Consider the following 18510-nt stretch of genomic DNA (forward strand, 5'->3'; position numbering starts at 1 on the left):
GGAATTAATACTCTGAGGGTGATGGGAGAAAAGTACTTGACAGTTTGGTATCTTATTAGCATAAAGGAAAAGGACTTCTAATATTTTGAGGATCTCTGATCAAGCATAAAAAGCATTTTAATGTATCTTAGAAGAACATTTGTAAAAGAATTATGTAAAATTAATTATGTAGTCTTTGTAGAGATTATTAATTATTGTTTACAAAGCTCTTCCATGTGGTCCTCTACAAACCACTGAAAGAGAAAAAGTAGAAGCCTGTATCACTACCTGTGTGAAGAAAGGAAAACATTTTCTGAGAGACTGAGTTATTTCCTAAAGGTCACATAGCTAATATGTGTTGGAATCAAGACTAAGCAATTTCGAAACTATAAGTTCATTGTTATTCATTGTTAAAATATGTGACCATAATATGGGACAAATGATAAGATGTCTGCTTTTCCCATTTATTTATACCATGACATTTCAATGTTTTGTCATACCTAGTATTTTAACTTGTTTCATGTGTAACATATTTCCAAAGATGAATAGAATATTGAATATTTACTAGCCTAAAGCTTATTTGTGCCCTGAACTTATAAAAATAAAAGATAAATTTTAGTTTTGTTTTATAACTAAAGCTTTTAACTCTATAAAGACATATACATATATCTTCACTTTACAAATAGTACCCTGAAGAATCATGGTTTCCTCAGCTTTTTGACACTTTCAATGTTATTCCTATTTCCTTTACCTCTTAAGTTGATCAAAAAAAACCTTTTTTAAAAATTACTTTTTTTCCCCAGAATAAAATGTATCCCAAGCCTGGTGAGAACAGACAAGACTGTTAATCTCTTCATTATTGACCTACTTCAGTTTCAGTTCATTAAACACAGACATTTTCAATGATCAAAAGAAAATGTACTAAATGTAACTTGGTATAACCTTACTATTTAAGGAGTTGTTCAAAAAGCAAATAAATTTGAACAGGAAATTTAATGTTGACAAGCTCCCATTTAAAGAAAAAAATACACACACACACACACACATACATATATTGAACCAGGACATCCAGAAATAATTTTTACATTCCTCTGATCAAAGAAGGCACAGTTTTGATGTGCTTTTTGTTGAATTCCTTTCTTAGTTCTTACCTTCTCCCAAAACAAAACAAATATTGAAGGAATCATAAACTAAAGTAACTTGTAACTGTAAGACTAGAAAAAGCAAAGGGCTATGAGCTCTAAGAAGAAATCTGCAAAGATTATTTAATTACACTGTCATATAGAATTATAAAAACTAAAAGAAATGTGGTAATCATAGAACGAGAGAGGAAAACTAGTAATTCAGATCCATTATCCTAATAAGAGTAATAATGAGCAACTTAAATTGTGAAACAAGAAATGTTTGCTAACTATTAAATATGACTATCTTTAAAACATATTTAATACCTGAACCATGTCAAAATATGCATGCCTCATTAGCATTGATTGAAACAACCCTTCTACTTAGGTAAAATTTCCCAATACCTCATGTAAGATATCCCAAATAAAAACCACCCACACTTCATGGGGGGGGGGCGGAATGCTTTTTCTAATATAGCATTAAAGCATTAAAGAGAGATCCTAAAGATTAGGTGAGTATTTCTAAAATTGGAATTATTGGAAATACTTTAGAGACAGATTATACCTGCTTCCGTATGTCATATTTTGTGATTTGGCAGCAATTAGTTTGCTTATTCTGAAAGGCTGTGGTCTCTCTGCTTCGTCTACATGGAGTCTGGACCCCCAGTCAGTGTCCTTTAACAAACAATCTTCCCAGCTCATGGATAATGCCATAGATAACTGATATGTACTTTACTCCCAACATGGAATTAATAAGGGTGAGAGATGAAGAAACTAAATATTTTTCTAGTTTCTTACTATCAATTTCCTCATGGAGAGAGGCCATTTTTGAAGAAAAATTATTTACATAAAACACAAACCAATCAATCCACAGCCAAACATAAATTATATTTGGTCACCTTTATTTTTCCCCATTCTCCCAATAATAGATCAATTGATGTTCTACAGAAGATCAGTCACACTATCTACACATGATAAAAACTGTGCTAATGATTCCAGCATTTAAATGTTAAACCATCTTCCTTTCCTTGCAGGACATTAAAGGACATTTTCTTCTAGACATTTGTCTGGCAATTCATTTACTCCATTTCCAACATGTTACATAATGTAAATTATTAATGTAATAAAAATTCCTTTAAATTTAAACTTAAAATGTTTGTGTCCCTATAGAATTTGTGGCAGAGTTACATACGAAAATGTTAACTCCACGAAAATAATTTACCCAACAACACAATTGAGCCCAGTCAGAATATATTTTTTAAACGTTCAATTCTACCTTTACCAATATATCAATTCTATTAAGCATAGAAAGCATAATTAAACACAATAAATTGAGCCCATTAGGTAACTATACATATCGATTAATTATACAAATCAAAATGTATTTATTAATTTTGGCCTAATCACAGAACAAAAAGATAAATCACAGATCCTGTTCTCATGTAGCCTATAGTCTAGTAGACAGAAAAATATTTAAAATCGGTATTGCTGCTCTGAGTTCCTACCTTATATTAGAAATAACTAATGATCTATCTGTGGTGACCTCAAGGATTTCAGGGCTGATCAAGGAAAAGACAGTACCTCGAGATGGCAATAGTATACAGTGAGCTGACTTTGGGTGGTGCTTTGACAGGCTACATGAGAAGAGATGTCCCTTCTAGGAGACTTCCAGAGAGAGCAGTGTAGGGCGACTACCCAGAAGAGGAAAAGGGAACTCCCAAGAGAGAGGGGAACTGGAGAAAGGGCTCATGTGTTTAGGTGGTATCAACTGAGCAGAAAGATGGGAAGTCTGAGTCAGAGCTTCACAGTACAGCAGCAGTTGGGGCCTTTTACAGCCCCAGAGTTTATTTTATCTGTGACCAGCAGATGTGGGGTACAGTTTGGTGAGGTTTGCAAAGCAGGCAGGCTCTAAGTGACTATAAATATGCTTACTTGAGCATATTGAAAGCAATTGGATATGTAAAAATTTGAGTTTGGCACTGCTAGGCTTTGGGCTAATGGTCCCAACCTGCTGTGAAGAAGTGAAAAACATAGGGGCCAATCTTTAACCCATTTATAAAACATAAAAAGAAATTATTTTATATAGACAGTACAGTCTTGGCTGTTCAGTACCCAAGGACTGATATCAACAAATATTTCAACTCTCTTTCCATGTCAGGCACTGTTCTGGGCACCCAAAATTCTACAATGAACAAGGTACAACGGGAATGGCTACATAATTCGCACGGCCCAGTGCAAAAGGAAATGCAGGACTCTCCGTTCTAAGTTCAAGGTGGCGACAGAAGAAGCAAGCATGGGGACATTCTGAGTGCGGGACCCTGTGTGACTGCACAGGTTACATGGCCATGACACCAGCCCCAGTAGACATGTTCTCTGTTCTCATCATGCAAACAATCTAGTGGCGAAAGATAAACATTAAAAAGGAAGACAAGAAATATGTCACCATGATAAGTGCCATAAAAAAAGAGGGCTCTACAATAGTAATTGGGAAACAGTTCAGTGAACATTGAGAAAGGCCTCTCAGAAGAGCTGATATTTAAGCTAAGACCTGAAGTATGTAAACCAACCATCAACATTGTGTGTGCGTGTGCATGTGTGTGTGCATGTGTGTGTGTGTGTAGGAGCCATAGGCTGGATAGTTTATGTCAGTGGTTCTCAACCAGTTAGATTTTGTCTGGAGACATTTTTGGTTGTCACAACTGGGGAAAAGGGATATTACTAGTGGGTGAAGGTTATGGAGCGCTTCTAAACATCCTACAATAAACAGGACATCTCCCCACGACCACCACCACCACACACACACACATACACACACACACACACACGCAAAGAATCATCTAGCCCCATATGGTGCTGAAATTGAGAAGCCCTAATACAGAATGAGTATAGATCATAGGCAAAGCCGTGAATAGGGTAGATATTAAGCACATTTGCCCCTGATGTCCTTAGTCATGTGACTTCATGGTAATGAATACTGGAAACCTGTATTTCTGACAACAATCAAGAATTCAATTTATGGTACAATGATTCGGTGAAATACTATCCAGTTACTAAAAAACATGCTTCGAAGGATATTTAATGTCATGGGAATTACTGAGCCACTCAAAATTGGTTACAAAGAAAAATACAGTGATTCTACATTCCTTCAAAAAAATGTTTATGTGCTTAGCAGAAGACTAATGAGGGTGTTGAAAGATAATGCAAAGGGTCATTGGTGGTTATTTCTGGATGGTAAAGTTGTTTTGCTTACTTTGTACTTTTCAGTACTTTAAATTTTCAGGAGAATGTGTATTCTTTCATAAAAACATGAAAGTACAAAAATCTCATTTTCATTCTATAAAAGTACATTATACATTCAACTTATATGGCAGCCATATGTGAACCTGATGTAGCTCATCAAAAGCTGTCCCGTTTATTGTGATTCATAGAAGAATGACTATTTAATTTAGAATGATTTGAGCAGTATCATTAGCAAAATTTGAAATTTCTAAAGCTGAAAACTGAAATAATTGAGGGCACAATTGGTGTTGTCTTCTGTAATTGAAGGTCAGGCTTTTATTTTTAAAAAGGTAAATATGAAAAATAGCTATTCTGTATTAAAAATCAATTGCTATTGTGACTTAACCGAGTAGATCAGGTACTGCATTCACAATCTATTTCAACAAAGCATATGACTGAAGTTTCTTGTGATTCCATTTTATCAAAATGGATTTCTGGTCCCTTGAACAGTTATATTAGAAAGCCACTGATTTATTTAGGAGAGGCATCTGTTTGTTGGAATCTTACTCTTGGTCTTATACCACTTAATAAATCAATGTTACAGACTTAGAAGGTATTCTTACCAAATGTAGAAAATAAATTATGCATGTGTGTGCATTCATGTACACATACCACACAGAGAAAGACAGAGAGAGAGAGAGAGAGAGAGAGAGAGAGAGAGAGAGAGAGAACAAAAATCTATATTCCAGAAAGCCTTAAAAAGCTGCAAATTTGGTAGGGGGCAGAGTAGAATAATTATGAAAAGCTATTCTTAAGTTCCCCAAATTGTACCCCTCCTAACGCCAATTATACAAATATAGAATGTTGGACACTTGGCAAAAAGGAACTTAAAATTATGGGAAGGAGGGAGAATGGGGACACACACAACATTTACATTTATTAGTAAACGATGAGGGAAGAGGGTGTGATTAGTACAATTCAGGCCCCTGATGGACAGTCATACTCTATGACCCTAAAGCAGAAAATCATACTCACTTCCCCATCATTCAGCATTAATAAATGCCTGGATAAAAGTGAAACCCATGATTCTCCTAGACATCAAAGCATACACCGGATTTTCCAGAGACAGTAGCAAACTGCCCTGACAGTGAAACTCAGCCTTGATGTTTACAATTCAACACAGACAACATGCACAGAATAAGAACACGATGATGAGACAGGTGCTTGAGACCTGTAGTGCTGCAGGACAGCCACAAGGATGCTCTACAATCACCAAAATGACTAAATATCCCCCTCTTTTGACCAAGAGTGACTACTGCTTCTTCATTAAGAACAACTCCTCACACCTTAATCTTCCTAACACCTAGATAAATTACAATGCCACCCAATTTCTGAACAGCCCTCCTTCATTAAACCCTCCTTATAATCACTCAGCACAAGCCCAAATCCTATAAAAAGCCCCTCTCAACTGCCTCTTACCAAGACACCCACAGTTCCTGTGCTGTGAGATATCCTTTGCTGCAGCAAGCAAAATGAACATGATTTGTCTGACAATCGGTGTGTTTCTGGTGGTTCTTGGCTGCTGGGCTTCAACACAGTGCAATTCTGATCTTAATAATCTAACCCAAACATCAGACCATGGGTACCCTTTACGGCTTTGGAAATTCAATCACCATACCTATGCTTCTCTATCAACAAAAGGGGTTAGTTCATGAGAAAAAGGAGTCCCAATTTGAAGTTATTGTCAATGAGTGACTATGGCCACCAGCCATCTAGCTGTGTGAATCCCTAAACCACCCTATACACACTACTTCACTTCCCTGAGTACAGACAGAATGGTTGCAGTGGAGGCAGTAGCTATGGATGCTGCCGCTAGCAGTGGTGTAGCCTCATTCCTTTCTTCTAGTTTCCATTAGTTCACAAAAAGAAACCATAACTTAACAAATACCATTTCAGATATGTTTCTTTTTTTGAGTTTCCCTTAGTTCATGAAAAGAAACAAAATGTTCACCAATAACCTGGTAAGTGCGATTTTAGATAGAAACGTATTTCCCAATTTTAGCAACAATCATTTCTGACTTGAAAAATAAAAACTAGTTGTTATAAAAATATCTTCTGATATGTAGAGATCTAAAACTAAAATTTCACTTTTAAAGGCCAAGTTCAGTTAAAATCAAGACCCTAAATAAGAAATTATAATGGCAATAACACATTTTCAGAGCCCTTATTGTGCCTGGATTTGTGCTATTTTACATACAAACATTATTTCATCTATGCAGCGACCCTTTAAGAACCAATATTTCCATTTTACAGGTAAGGAAACAGAGGTTTAAAAAAACGTAACTGATTAATCTAGGCCTTAGAGCTACAGGTGAAAGAACCAAGTTTTGAAACCCAAATGTCTATAATTCCAAACTCCAAGGTTACCACGTAGGTTGTTTCTCTTGAGTGTGAAAACAAAATACACTGTCCTTGAAGTGATTATAAGACTGGATTATAATGAAAGCAGTTGAAACATTGAAACATTACAGAGCACTACTTAAAGTGTCCTATAGTATTAGGATTTCATTTTGCCCCATCACGTTTATTTTTATTATCCCATTTATAGCCAAAAGCTACCAAGAAAAAGTTGTCTTTTCACAAACTCTGTATCAGTGAACATCCACATTTTTAAAACTAATTGGTATATAAATTATATGAATGTAGTCTTCAGATGTTTTTTTATAAAGCTCTCCTTTCTGAATTATCTTCTTTAGAAAAGTAAGTAATACATGTGTGTGAACAATGCACATGTGAAGAGAATTTCAATGAGAAAGCATTATCATTCCTCCCCAATAAATAAAATAAAAATAAAAGGACCTTTAAGAGACACTTTCAGTTAACAGTTCTTTTCTAAATAAAATAAACAAGAGCAAAGAGAACCTTGACTACTACTTAGGAAGTAAAATCAGAACACAGGGAAATCTGTAATTCTAATCACATTTACACCTTCTCTCCTTTTTTACATTTCTCATACAAACATCTTTGGAGCTCAATAGGCTTAAAAGAATTGGAGCAGGACAGAGAACAAAGGTGAGGGGAATCTGAGAAGCAGCTTAAATGGCCCTTCTCAACATTTTAATAGTTTCAAATTGGGTAAAATTGTTTTCAGACGATGTAAAAGGCATAAATGTAGAAATAAACTGTAAGAAGTTATTCTACCTGCTTGTATTTTTTCTTTTAAAGGCATTTTGGCTAGACATCTCGTAAGTTAACCACTTGTGGACAAGAAATGCAAGAAAATACTAAAAAATAAACTTTCAAGGAAGACAGCATCAAATTTAAATGTATTAGCTTTAGTCAATGAAAGCCTATGTGTTAAATACATTTGTTATAAAGAATATTAATATTTGTACTATGTGGAAATGACTACTTATATATTAACTATGCTCTCTTGAGGTTGAGGACAATTTTAGAAAATAAGATCTCCAACTACTATACTTAATCAAGCTAAATGTTATAGCTCGTACATAAATACAAAGATAAAGAAAAACATTTATGTAGCACGTGGTATGTGTGGTCTACTTAATTTGAGAATCAGATATTTTTAATGGGAAGATGAGAAACATCAATGTTAAAATAAATAGTTTAATATTTCATGGAACCATTCAGAATTATATCAAATTCATATGTGAATGCCTTTTAGTGGATGATTCTAATTCAGAATAACTTAATGTGACTTTTCCTTAATGCAAATATCAAAGCTAGCACTTCTTTCACCAGCACCACTGATGTCCCTAAGAGTGTAACCCTGCACAGCCCCGTTAGCAGGTGCTGCTATGATTCCTCCATCACCTAACCAACAGATCAAGAAAGGTACTAGCAGTTGGAAAACAATCCAGAATGTCTTAGAAAAGGTGCTTGCCATCCTGGCTCTTTTTTGCGTGTCATGTGTATTAAACCCAAATAAGTATAACCATTTCCTTCTCTGTAAGTCAGAGCTTCTGTTTCCCTTATATCCTGGTAAAATGCTGTCCGTGATTAATACTCTGTAAAGTTCCTCTTCAAAAGAGATGAAACACACACAAAGTTCTAGAAATGTAACGCCTAGTCAATGTGTTGCATCCAGCAGGTACCAGAAACACTGAGATAAGAAAGGTGAATGAAAAGAAAGCCTTACTGGGGAGCAGTCAACGTTCACTGAACACATCAGCCAAAATTATGGTCTATGAGAGGCAAAATCAAATAATGCAGGTGAGGATTTCACAGCTCAATGCCTCACCGCTACCCCCTACCCAACACACCCTGTGAGGTTTTATTAGCTACTGATAAGTGAGGTTTATTTTTTAATGTAAAGAATGCACTGAAATATGAAAACAGGTTTATAAGAGGGTACCATCGTTTGAGGACAGAACTGCCCTGAACTAAGAATATCAACTATGTTGTTTCAAATAGTACAGATAAAGCACCTACCGTGTTTCCCCGAAAATAAGACCCAACTGGACAATCAGCTCCAATGCGTCTTTTTGGAAGCAAAAATTAATATAAGACCCAGTCTTGTTTTACTATAAGACCTGGTCTTATATAATATGACCGGTCTTACATAATATGACCCCGGGTCTTATATAAGACCGGGTCTTATATTAATTTTTGTTCCAAAATATGCATTAGAGCTGATTGTCCAGCTAGGTCTTATTTTCGGGGAAACACGGTAGTACCGAATAGATATTCAGGTAAATATTTGTGTTTAAAAGACTGGTCACCTAAACTGAAATGGATCCAGTGTTCCCAAATGCCCAGATTTTCTTCGTAGGATGACTTGAGAACCGAGTGCATAACCAGCAAAGCAATCCATCAAAATAGCTACTCTAGAGTGCTAACAGCAAGTCTCCAAACCCTAAAAACTCCAGCAGAGAAAAGATTTTCAGACCCAAGCATCATCCACAAGTTCTTTGTTCAACCAATACGCTCACAGCATTTGTCTGTTGGCTTCATAGTCAGAATGCATTGCTCCAGTAAGATCGTAGCTCCACACACCTGCTACTGCATTTGACAATTAAGACCAATACTTCCAGATCTAATGTAAAATGGGAATTCTGCCAGATGAAGGAAATTTGCTCGGCGAGGGGGAGGAAAAAAGGGGTAATGGTGCTGACAAAAGGCTACAGAGAGCAGAACCTACCCTGACCACGCTCACTGCATTCTTTCCCTCTCAATCTCTGGTATATCTCATCCATGTTAAGTGGCTCCCCACTGCGTTCAGTTTGATCGCTGTTACCACCACACCTTTCAGGAGTTTAACCTACCCAGTGGTCCAAGAGAAACACTGGGCAGTTCGGGATCGGAGTAAATGGATTTCGTGCCCGGGTGCCGAGAGGCGGCGAACGGTCACACCAGTCCGAGTCCTAATTACAGAGGAGACCAGCTGCCCTTGTCAGTGTCCCACTCTCCATCAAAGAAGTGTAACGCAGGTTTGCGTTTGCAACATCAAACTTGGAGCGACCAACCCAACTCCGTCCACCGTACGAGAAAGAAGCAAACAGGAGCCGCCCGGCGGGGCACTGGTGAAATTCCCACTCTCAACTATCCCTAGCTGTCTGTTTTACTGGCCTCTTCCCACGCATCAGCCGAGACTAAGGGAGCCCGGGCGGGAAGCAAACGCCCATAGCTCAAATCAGCCGGTGACTACTCCCATAGTCAGGGAGTACCCGAGCTACCCTCGGGATGTTCACACCGAGCTTCCCCAGAGGCCTCCCCGGGATTCACCTTGCGCAGCTGGAGAGCCTGAAAGGTCATCTTCCCACGAAGTGCCACCCCGAGTGCCCAGGCGCACGGCCCTGCGCTGGCCAACCGCGCCTTACCTGCCCTCGGCGAATCCGGCAGCCCCTTGATTGCTCCCACCAGGCGCCACTGGAAAAGTTTCCGAACTTCTTCGCAGCTCTGCACGCCTTCGCTTCGGGTAGACCCAACCAGAGCCAGAAGGAGAAGACAACGCCAGCCCACGCGCCAGGTCGGTGCGTCCATCGTGTCTTGATCACCCCTTTTCCCGTCGTGGACCCCACTCTCCCCGCGCGCCCGGCGCTGCAGGCTCTGGAAACGGCTCAGCAGTCGAGGCTCCCAAGAGGTGCAATCTGGCGAAGGGCGTTCCGGGACCGCTCTGGGACACCGGCTGCACCTACGAGCACTTAGCTTTCTCCCGAGGAGCCCAGAGGTTAAGACACCAGAGTTCTTGCGCAGAGCGCCACCGGGTCTTCCTCTCCAGCAGGGGCGAGCTGGCGCTGCGCGGGCGAAGAATACGGAGAGAGCTGCACAGAGCCCGCGAGCAACCGGTTCCGACCACCGCCGCCGCCGCCGCTGCGGCCACCGACTGGGCTTGAAGCCACCAACCCGGGAAGCGCCCGCCTGCCGCGCTCCGCGCGCAAGGCCCGCCCCGCGGTCAGGCTCCGCCCCTCCACGCCACACCCCCAGCGGGCTACCCGGGCCGCTCCCTCCCAGCTGCTGAGACGCTTGAGCCCACGCCGGAGAGAGAGACAACAGAGAGATACTGCGTGGAGCGAAGAAACAAATAAATAAAACGAAACCCAAACCTCGCTCTCCTGGCCCATTTGGGGAACAACAAAAAGAAGAGCGAATGTATGAAAAGGATCACAGAAGAGATGAGAAACATGAACTAGAACTAAGATGAAATGTTTTCCTATAAATCAAGGTTCTTGATGGAGAGGAATTTGTATTCAAATTGCATGAAATGGGATGTGGGCACAATATAAAAGGCAAAAAGTACACTTACCAGATTTTAAGAGAACACATGAGAAGTTAAATTTTTAATTGCTTTATGTTAGTACTTTGAAACATTTTTCTGTAACATTACGATTTTCTGAAAGATTTTAGAAGTCTTAAGAATTACATTCAAGTTTATTCTTAACACCCTTTAGCATCATATTTTACTTCAGTACTTTCTAATGGCCCACTTCTGGAATTTCTTCAACACATTTCTGAAAGAACTACTAAGATAAGAATGCTCAGGAGAGAGTCTCAAAAGGAAGACAGAAAGACTTCAAGCGATTTTTAAATGACAAAGGTATTTTGTGAATTTACAATTTATAAAAGGAATTCATTAGAAATCATAAAACAAAAGGCTAAGTGCATTTACTTTTAATTTTTTAAACCATTTTTCTTTTCAATTGAGGTAACAATGGTTAATAACATTACATAAGTTTCAGGTATATAACAAATTTTGATATCTGCATGCACTATAGCTTATTCACTACCAAAAGTCTAGTTTGCCTCCTTAACCATACATTTGACCTCCTTTACCCATTTTGCCCTCCCCCCACACACACACCCCACTTGACCTCTGGTAACCACCAATCTGTTGTCTACATTTATGAGTTTGTTTTTATGTAGTTTTGTGTGTTCATTTGTTTCTTTTTTATGTTCCACATATGAGTGAACTCAAATGGTTTTTGTCCTTTTCCTTCTGACTTATTTCACTTAACAGAGTACCCCCAAAGTTTCATCCATGTTGTCGCAAATGGCAACATTTTATTTTTTTATGGCTGAGTAGTAGTCCATTGTGTGTATATAGATATATCTATATCTACATATCACATCTTCTTTATCCGTTCATCTGTCAATGGACATTTAGGTTGTTTCCATATCTGGGCTATTGTAAATAATGTTACAATGAATATAGGGGTGCACATATTTTCAAACTAATGTTTTCATATTCTTCTGATAAACACCCAGAAGAGGGACTGCTGGATGATAGGCATTTTGTAAATGTGACTGACTCAATAGTAAGCCTCTGAGAGACAAGATTGTCTCTTCATCTACCGGCATCTGAAGACAGTACTCCTCCAGGAAAACAAAACTACTTAAAAGCATCAGACGGGGGGACTACAAATGCCTTAACCACTTAAAAGGAATGTAATCTCAAATTTGAACCCTTGCCAAGAGATACAGAGGAATAATTTTAAGTCTTAGTTAAGTGTCATGGGACACTTAATGACCATTTGATATCAAAGGCTGCACTTCCAGCAGCAGATTGCTTGGTTTAAAACCATTCCAGGGCAATGGCTGAGCTACTTCAGTGAAATAGTGCTCATTTCGCTTTTGCCATCAATTCCATGAATACTAGATTTTTATTTTTTTTCTGAGAAGCTCTCTCAATTAATGAGAAGTGGGGGGAAAAGCTGCTTTTAAATTCAAGGACGTCAAGCAAAGCTTTATATATGGATCTTGGGGGTGGGAGGTGGACTTCCCCATGAATTTCTTCTCTTCTAGCCAACAAACACTGAAAGACTGCTTGGAAGTCAGCTGTATCTATGAGAAGGAAAGATGACCATAAGGATATGTATAGTGCTTAAATGCCAGACAATATTCTAAGTACTTTTTATGGATACTAAGTCATTCACTTACTCTTTATAACAACTCTACAGTTACTATTATAATTGTTTTACAGATGAGGAAATAGGCACAGAGAGGTAAAGTGACTTGTCCAAGGCTAACAGAACTGTTTAGTAGTGGAACCAGGAATATAACCCAAGCGCCGGAATCTAGAACTCATGCTATTAACCACAGGATCTGCTCGGCCACTCCATGGCATACCAGACACATTCAGTAAACCAACGGCTATTTATTAACAGATTTTTTACTAGTAAATATACATAACTTTTATCTGTAGAATTTTATTCTACTAGAATCACTTCTATGTTAAAATAAGGCTAATAAACCCCCATGTTTTTCCGAAACTTTTTTTTATCAAGATCTCCTTTTGATAGCTTTGATGATCATAGAGTATTAGCATTAAAAGAATTCTTAGAGATGACCTACTCCAATTTATTTAGAGACTTGGAATCTCTAAAATAATTTGTCTTGCGAGGGTAAAATCACAAACACAACTGAGAATTATTGATGGCTCAGTGAAAACTAATCAACGAGCAAATACTGATGGCTCACATACTATATTTCTTTTTAAAACCACTATGCTAGGAATAATACGGATTAGAGACATGTAAGCAAGTTCTCTTCTCAGTGTTTTTGCAATTTATTTCAACAGAACTATTAGGTGGGAAGTTATGTATAAAAATGGAGTAGGGTCTATATTTAGTCCCTATAAAATGATCCCAATTACAGAAAGTAACCGTTTTGTTTCTACCTCTTATTTCCTGTTGCTACTCCAGTGAATGAGTAACAGTAGCTTGGAAGGGCTTCTTTTCCTATCAGTATCCTTCTGCCAGCCCCCAAACGGACAGTATGTCCTGGCTATGCTGTGAAGCTTCAAGAAAGTTTCCTTTTTCGAATGACAATACAATACCAAAGTGCCTTTTATGTAAACATTATAGAGCAACCGATAATACAGTGTTGTACACTGTATCATAAATAATCTTTTGTTCACTTTACGTGTAGCTTGGGAGAAATTTCCATAATTTAATAGTGATGATACTTCATTTTTCAAAGCTTTTTCAATAAGCATTTATTGAATGCCTTTTATGTAATAGGCACTATGTTTCTGCCTTCAAACTATCAATACCCCTAGATAGGAGAATCTCTAAATGGTCATTATTTAAAATACACCTTGCAATCTTCTAAACGTGAGGCTTCTAATTAACTGTTTACAGTGTGTCAACTCAAGACTTTGTAAAGAGAAAAAAGAACCTCTAATGTGATTCAGGTGATCGTAATATCACATAGCCCTCAATCCTAACCACTGATTTAGGCTAAGACTGGCCACTAGTTAGGTTACCCTCAGAAGCTGGTTGGGGTAATTTCTGTACTCAATCAATAATAATAACAACTAATATTTATTAAGTGCTTACAGGTATTATCTTGTTTAACATTTCAACCATTTCATTAGAAGGTGACTATTATACTTCTAATGATGAAACAGAAATACAAAGATTTGAAATAACCTTCCAAAACCCACAGATCTGATAGGTACCCAAATAGAAGCCAGCAGGCATGCCACCTTCTGCACTCCCTTAGGGACTACACTCTCCTGCCTCTGACAATCCAGACACCTGTTCTGTGGCCCCTTGACTCAACCGATCATATGTGGTAGAAGCCCTGGTACTCACTGCTAGTCTTTGTGGACAGCCAGCTGGACCCCTTTTTATAGACCAGCATGGCTCTAACCCTGGCCCATCAGTACTTCCCTCAGCAGCTGGCCAAGGTACTACTTGCTCCTCCCTCTTCCCCCGCCTAAACTTCTAATCATGAGAACTGTATTGTAAGGACTAAAACTTCATGTGCTGCCTTGACATCTTTGAGCCTCAAGGGGTCTCAAGATCTAGTTGTGAGTTCTGCTCTTGCCAGATATGCCCTCCACCCAGCAGGAAAGTCTCCCTCCCTGAGTAGCTCCCCTATCAGCCAGACAGACTCCATCCCACTTTGCCTTCAACCTAAATGTCTTCCCCTCCCTACCAGCTCATGAAATTATCAAACTGGCCAATCATCTCCTTCCATGTGACCCAAAGGTCACCTAAACCTCTTCACTACAAAGCCTGCCTCCCACAGACCTTGCTGGTTAGCTCTTCTCCCAAGTGCAACCCGAGGTGTGGCCCTGCATAGCATGTGGTGTCCTCCTACCCTGAACTATAAGCATATGTGACTAATAAACTACTGTGAATCTCACCTGTTCAGTGTCATGTGTTTGGCCATCTCATATTAATTAGGAAGCTGGGGTCCCTCCTTCATCAGTGAGGTAAATAGGAGGTGGTTAGAAAAAGAATGTCCTCAATACAAGTGCTTTCACTTAGTTATTTCCAAAAAATACCCTGACCTTTGCCTTGCCCTACCTTCTATCTCTTCCAAATGCAGGCTTTATCCTCCTAGCTGCCCTATTAAAGGAAGCCTAGTTGGAAGTCGGCCGCAACCAACCCACATAACAAATTTCTGCCACCAATAACCAGAAGGAAACTGAGGGATTGTGGGGACAGAGCCCCAGAGAGCAGTTTCCAGGCTCTCGGCCTCACGTGATGGGGTGCTGACTCGGGTAGTAGATGGCCATCGGTTGTGGTTAGTTGGCCGTCAGCTGTAGCCAGTTAGCCACTGGCCAATAATATAACTGCCACGGCTGTGTTGGGGAGCGGAGTCGGGAGGAGAGTCGAGAGAAGTCAGAGAGTCGGGCAGTTGGCAGAAAAGCGGACAGCAGGTCACACATCATGTGAATCCAGCCTCCAGTGAGACTATTATAGTGGTATGACTCCCCTACCTATGGCTCTGTGGGTGTTTCTTTTTGGCCTAGCCACATCCTGCGTTCTTATGTGGGGAGCGGGAGCAGAGACTCCCACAGGCCACCCCACGTGACAGGGATCCTCCCTAATATCTCCTCAAGTCAAGAGCACAATGGTTGAGAAAAGGCTTTCAGGAGAGAACTCATAGCAAAGCACAATATTGCATAAAATACTCAAAACCAGACACCAAGTTAAAATTTACATGAAAGTCAGAGGGAGCCTGATCAGCAAACATTTTCAAGCAAATGCTTTACACACACACACACTGCTAAAGTATATTTCCAATTTGAAAATCATCTTAATCACCATTATGCGTTTGCCAATTATTTTGAACTATATTAGATGCACTCATATCATCTCATAGTAATTATGCTTTAAAGCAAAGAAAATCTAACTATTTCACAAAAAACATTCGATAAGTAAACCGTTCCTGTGTGCAAATTTCGAAAGTATTTCATATACCATTTAATTTTACAGATTTTGTATTTGCAATTTCTAATAAAAGGCTTTTATTTTTTTCAGAGAATTCACTGAGAAATAAAAATATTAGATGCTTTCTTAAATGAGAATGAAAGTATTAAAAAAGACACTAAGAAAATTCAATGAGTTTATGAAACTAAATTTCTTAAAATAACGTTTTTAGGCTTGGCATCTGGGGATGCTTGCAGCTCTCGACGCTCAGCCCAGGTTTTTGCAAAATGTCTACTGTTCACGAAATCCTGTGCAAGCTCAGCTTGGAGGGTGATCACTCTACACCCGCAAGTGCATACGGGTCCGTCAAAGCCTACACCAACTTTAATGCTGACCGGGATGCTTTGAACATTGAAACAGCCATCGAGACTAAAGGTGTGGATGAGGTCACCATCGTCAACATCTTGACCAACCACAGCAATGAACAGAGACAGGATATTGCCTTCGCCTACCAGAGAAGGACCAAAAAGGAACTTGTGTTAGCACTGAAGTCAGCCTTGTCCAGTCACCTGGAGACGGTGATTTTGGGCCTGTTGAAAACACCTGCTCAGTATGATGCTTCGGCGTTGAAAGCCTCCATGAAGGGGCTGGGGACTGATGAGGACTCTCTCATTGAGATCATCTGTTCATGGACCAACCAGGAGCTGCAGGAAATTAACAGAGTCTACAAGGAAATGTATAAGACTGACCTGGAGAAGGACATTGTTTCCGACACATCTGGTGACTTCCGCAAGCTGATGGTTGCCCTCGCAAAGGGTAGACGAGCAGAAGATGGCTCTGTCATTGATTATGAACTGATTGACCAAGATGCCCGGGATCTCTATGATGCCGGCGTGAAGAGGAAAGGAACTGATGTTCCAAAGTGGATCAACATCATGACTGAGCGGAGCGTGTGTCATCTCCAGAAAGTCTTTGAAAGGTACAAGAGCTACAGCCCTTATGACATGTTGGAGAGCATCAAGAAGAAAGTCAAGGGAGACCTGGAAAATGCTTTCCTGAACCTGGTCCAGTGCATCCAGAACAAGCCCCTGTATTTTGCTGACCGACTGTACGACTCTATGGAGGGCAAGGGGACTCGTGATAAGGACTCGAGATCAGAATCAGGGTCTCCCGCAGTGGACATGTTGAAAATTAGGTCTGAATTCAAGAGAAAGTACGGCAAGTCCCTCTACTACTACATCCAGCAAGACACCAAGGGTGACTACCAGAAAGCGCTGCTCTACCTGTGTGGAAGCGATGACTGAGCCCGCGACGGCGCGAGCAAGCGTGCGTCCAGGAACAGTGCTCCTGTGTTTCCAGCTAACAATTCTAGAAAATCAGCTTGCCACTAACAGCCCCTGTACCCAGCCTTGTGAGCATGATGTTAGCGTAGCTGGCCACCCCACCCTTATTTCATTTGCCTAAGCATTGCTTGGCTTTCCCGTGTAGTCTCTTCTTTTAGCCAAAGAAATGAACATTCCATGGAGCTGGAAGTGAAATCTATGATGTGAAACACTTTGCCTCTTGTGTACTGTGTCATAAACAGACGAATAAACTGAATTTTTACTTAAAAAAAAATAACGTTTTTATAGTCCACATCTAAGAATGTGAAAATAAGTGTCCTTCAAAGCTGTGATATACATGTGTAAAATTACAGTACATTATAACAGAAATGAATACAGTATAAATTTATCTCACTTTCAAATGCACAGTTTGCATTAACTATATATTATGAGCCCAACTATTTATGATTTCCAAATAGAGAAAATTCACATCCAAAATTCAATTCTACCATGAATTATACCTTATTTTAAGGAAACACAATTGCATGAATAAATTCAGTGGCTATCTATATGGAATACACACATAACATTCTTTCATAAATAATGTTTTCCAGAAATGTAAACTAAGTAAAAAAAAAAATCTTTACATCTGTGTATTGCTGGTTGTTTCACATGAGAACTAGGGAGCCGTAAAAGTTTATCTGCCAGACAATAAGCCCTGTGAGTTGAAGTGAGCCTGTGCTACCCACCTCTACCCTCTGAGTGGCGACTACATATTGTGGACATCCCATAACTTGGCTGAATGAATTTGGCCTGCACAAATTTGACAACCTCATGTAGTCAATATTAGCTTTATTAGAATTATCTGATTATTTTTAAGCAGCAGTCAACCTGTTAACTTCAACTTAATCACTAGATTTTTAAATTGCTTTCAAAGTGGAAAATATCACTATCTGATGGAATAGTATCAATGAACAGCTTTAAAACCAGGTTATAACTTCCCAACAAAAATTATGTAAAAATCATTGCATACTCTAGTATTAGACTTTCAAGAAATCTCTGATGTCTGTTTTATTTCTTTTCATTTATTTTTCTGGACGTCTTAAAAGTTTAATGTTACTACCAAATTAATTATTTAACCAAGATTTAAGAATTGTTTTCCTGCAATTTCTGATACTATAATATATATAAAATTAGTATCTTCAGATTATTTTTAATATTGCATATCAAATATTCTCCACAATG

General features: G+C 39.1%; 1 protein-coding gene and 1 pseudogene across 3 annotated transcripts in view; one reads left to right on the forward strand and one right to left on the reverse strand.

The window, feature by feature from the left end:
- GPC5 (glypican 5) overlaps window positions 1-10697 on the reverse strand; it is a 1207509-nt gene extending 1196812 nt beyond the window's left edge. Inside the window, exon 1 of one of the 3 annotated variants that reach the window (XM_088792887.1) lies at window positions 10160-10690. In XM_088792887.1, the coding sequence (XP_088649013.1) occupies window positions 10160-10322 (163 nt within the window). In that variant the 5' untranslated portion in view covers window positions 10323-10690. Of the gene's footprint in view, window positions 1-10159 lie in introns of all 3 variants that reach the window. The other 2 variants (XM_019737193.3, XM_088792886.1) reach the window with 2 other exon arrangements.
- Window positions 10698-16181: 5484 nt separating this feature from the next.
- LOC109450151 (annexin A2 pseudogene) lies at window positions 16182-17551 on the forward strand (annotated as a pseudogene).
- Window positions 17552-18510: the final 959 nt, after the last annotated feature.

The sequence above is a fragment of the Rhinolophus sinicus genome, chromosome 16 (genome assembly GCF_057876585.1).
Source record: "Rhinolophus sinicus isolate RSI-liver-muscle chromosome 16, RSI-T2T, whole genome shotgun sequence".
Classification (NCBI taxonomy): Eukaryota; Metazoa; Chordata; class Mammalia; order Chiroptera; family Rhinolophidae; genus Rhinolophus; species Rhinolophus sinicus.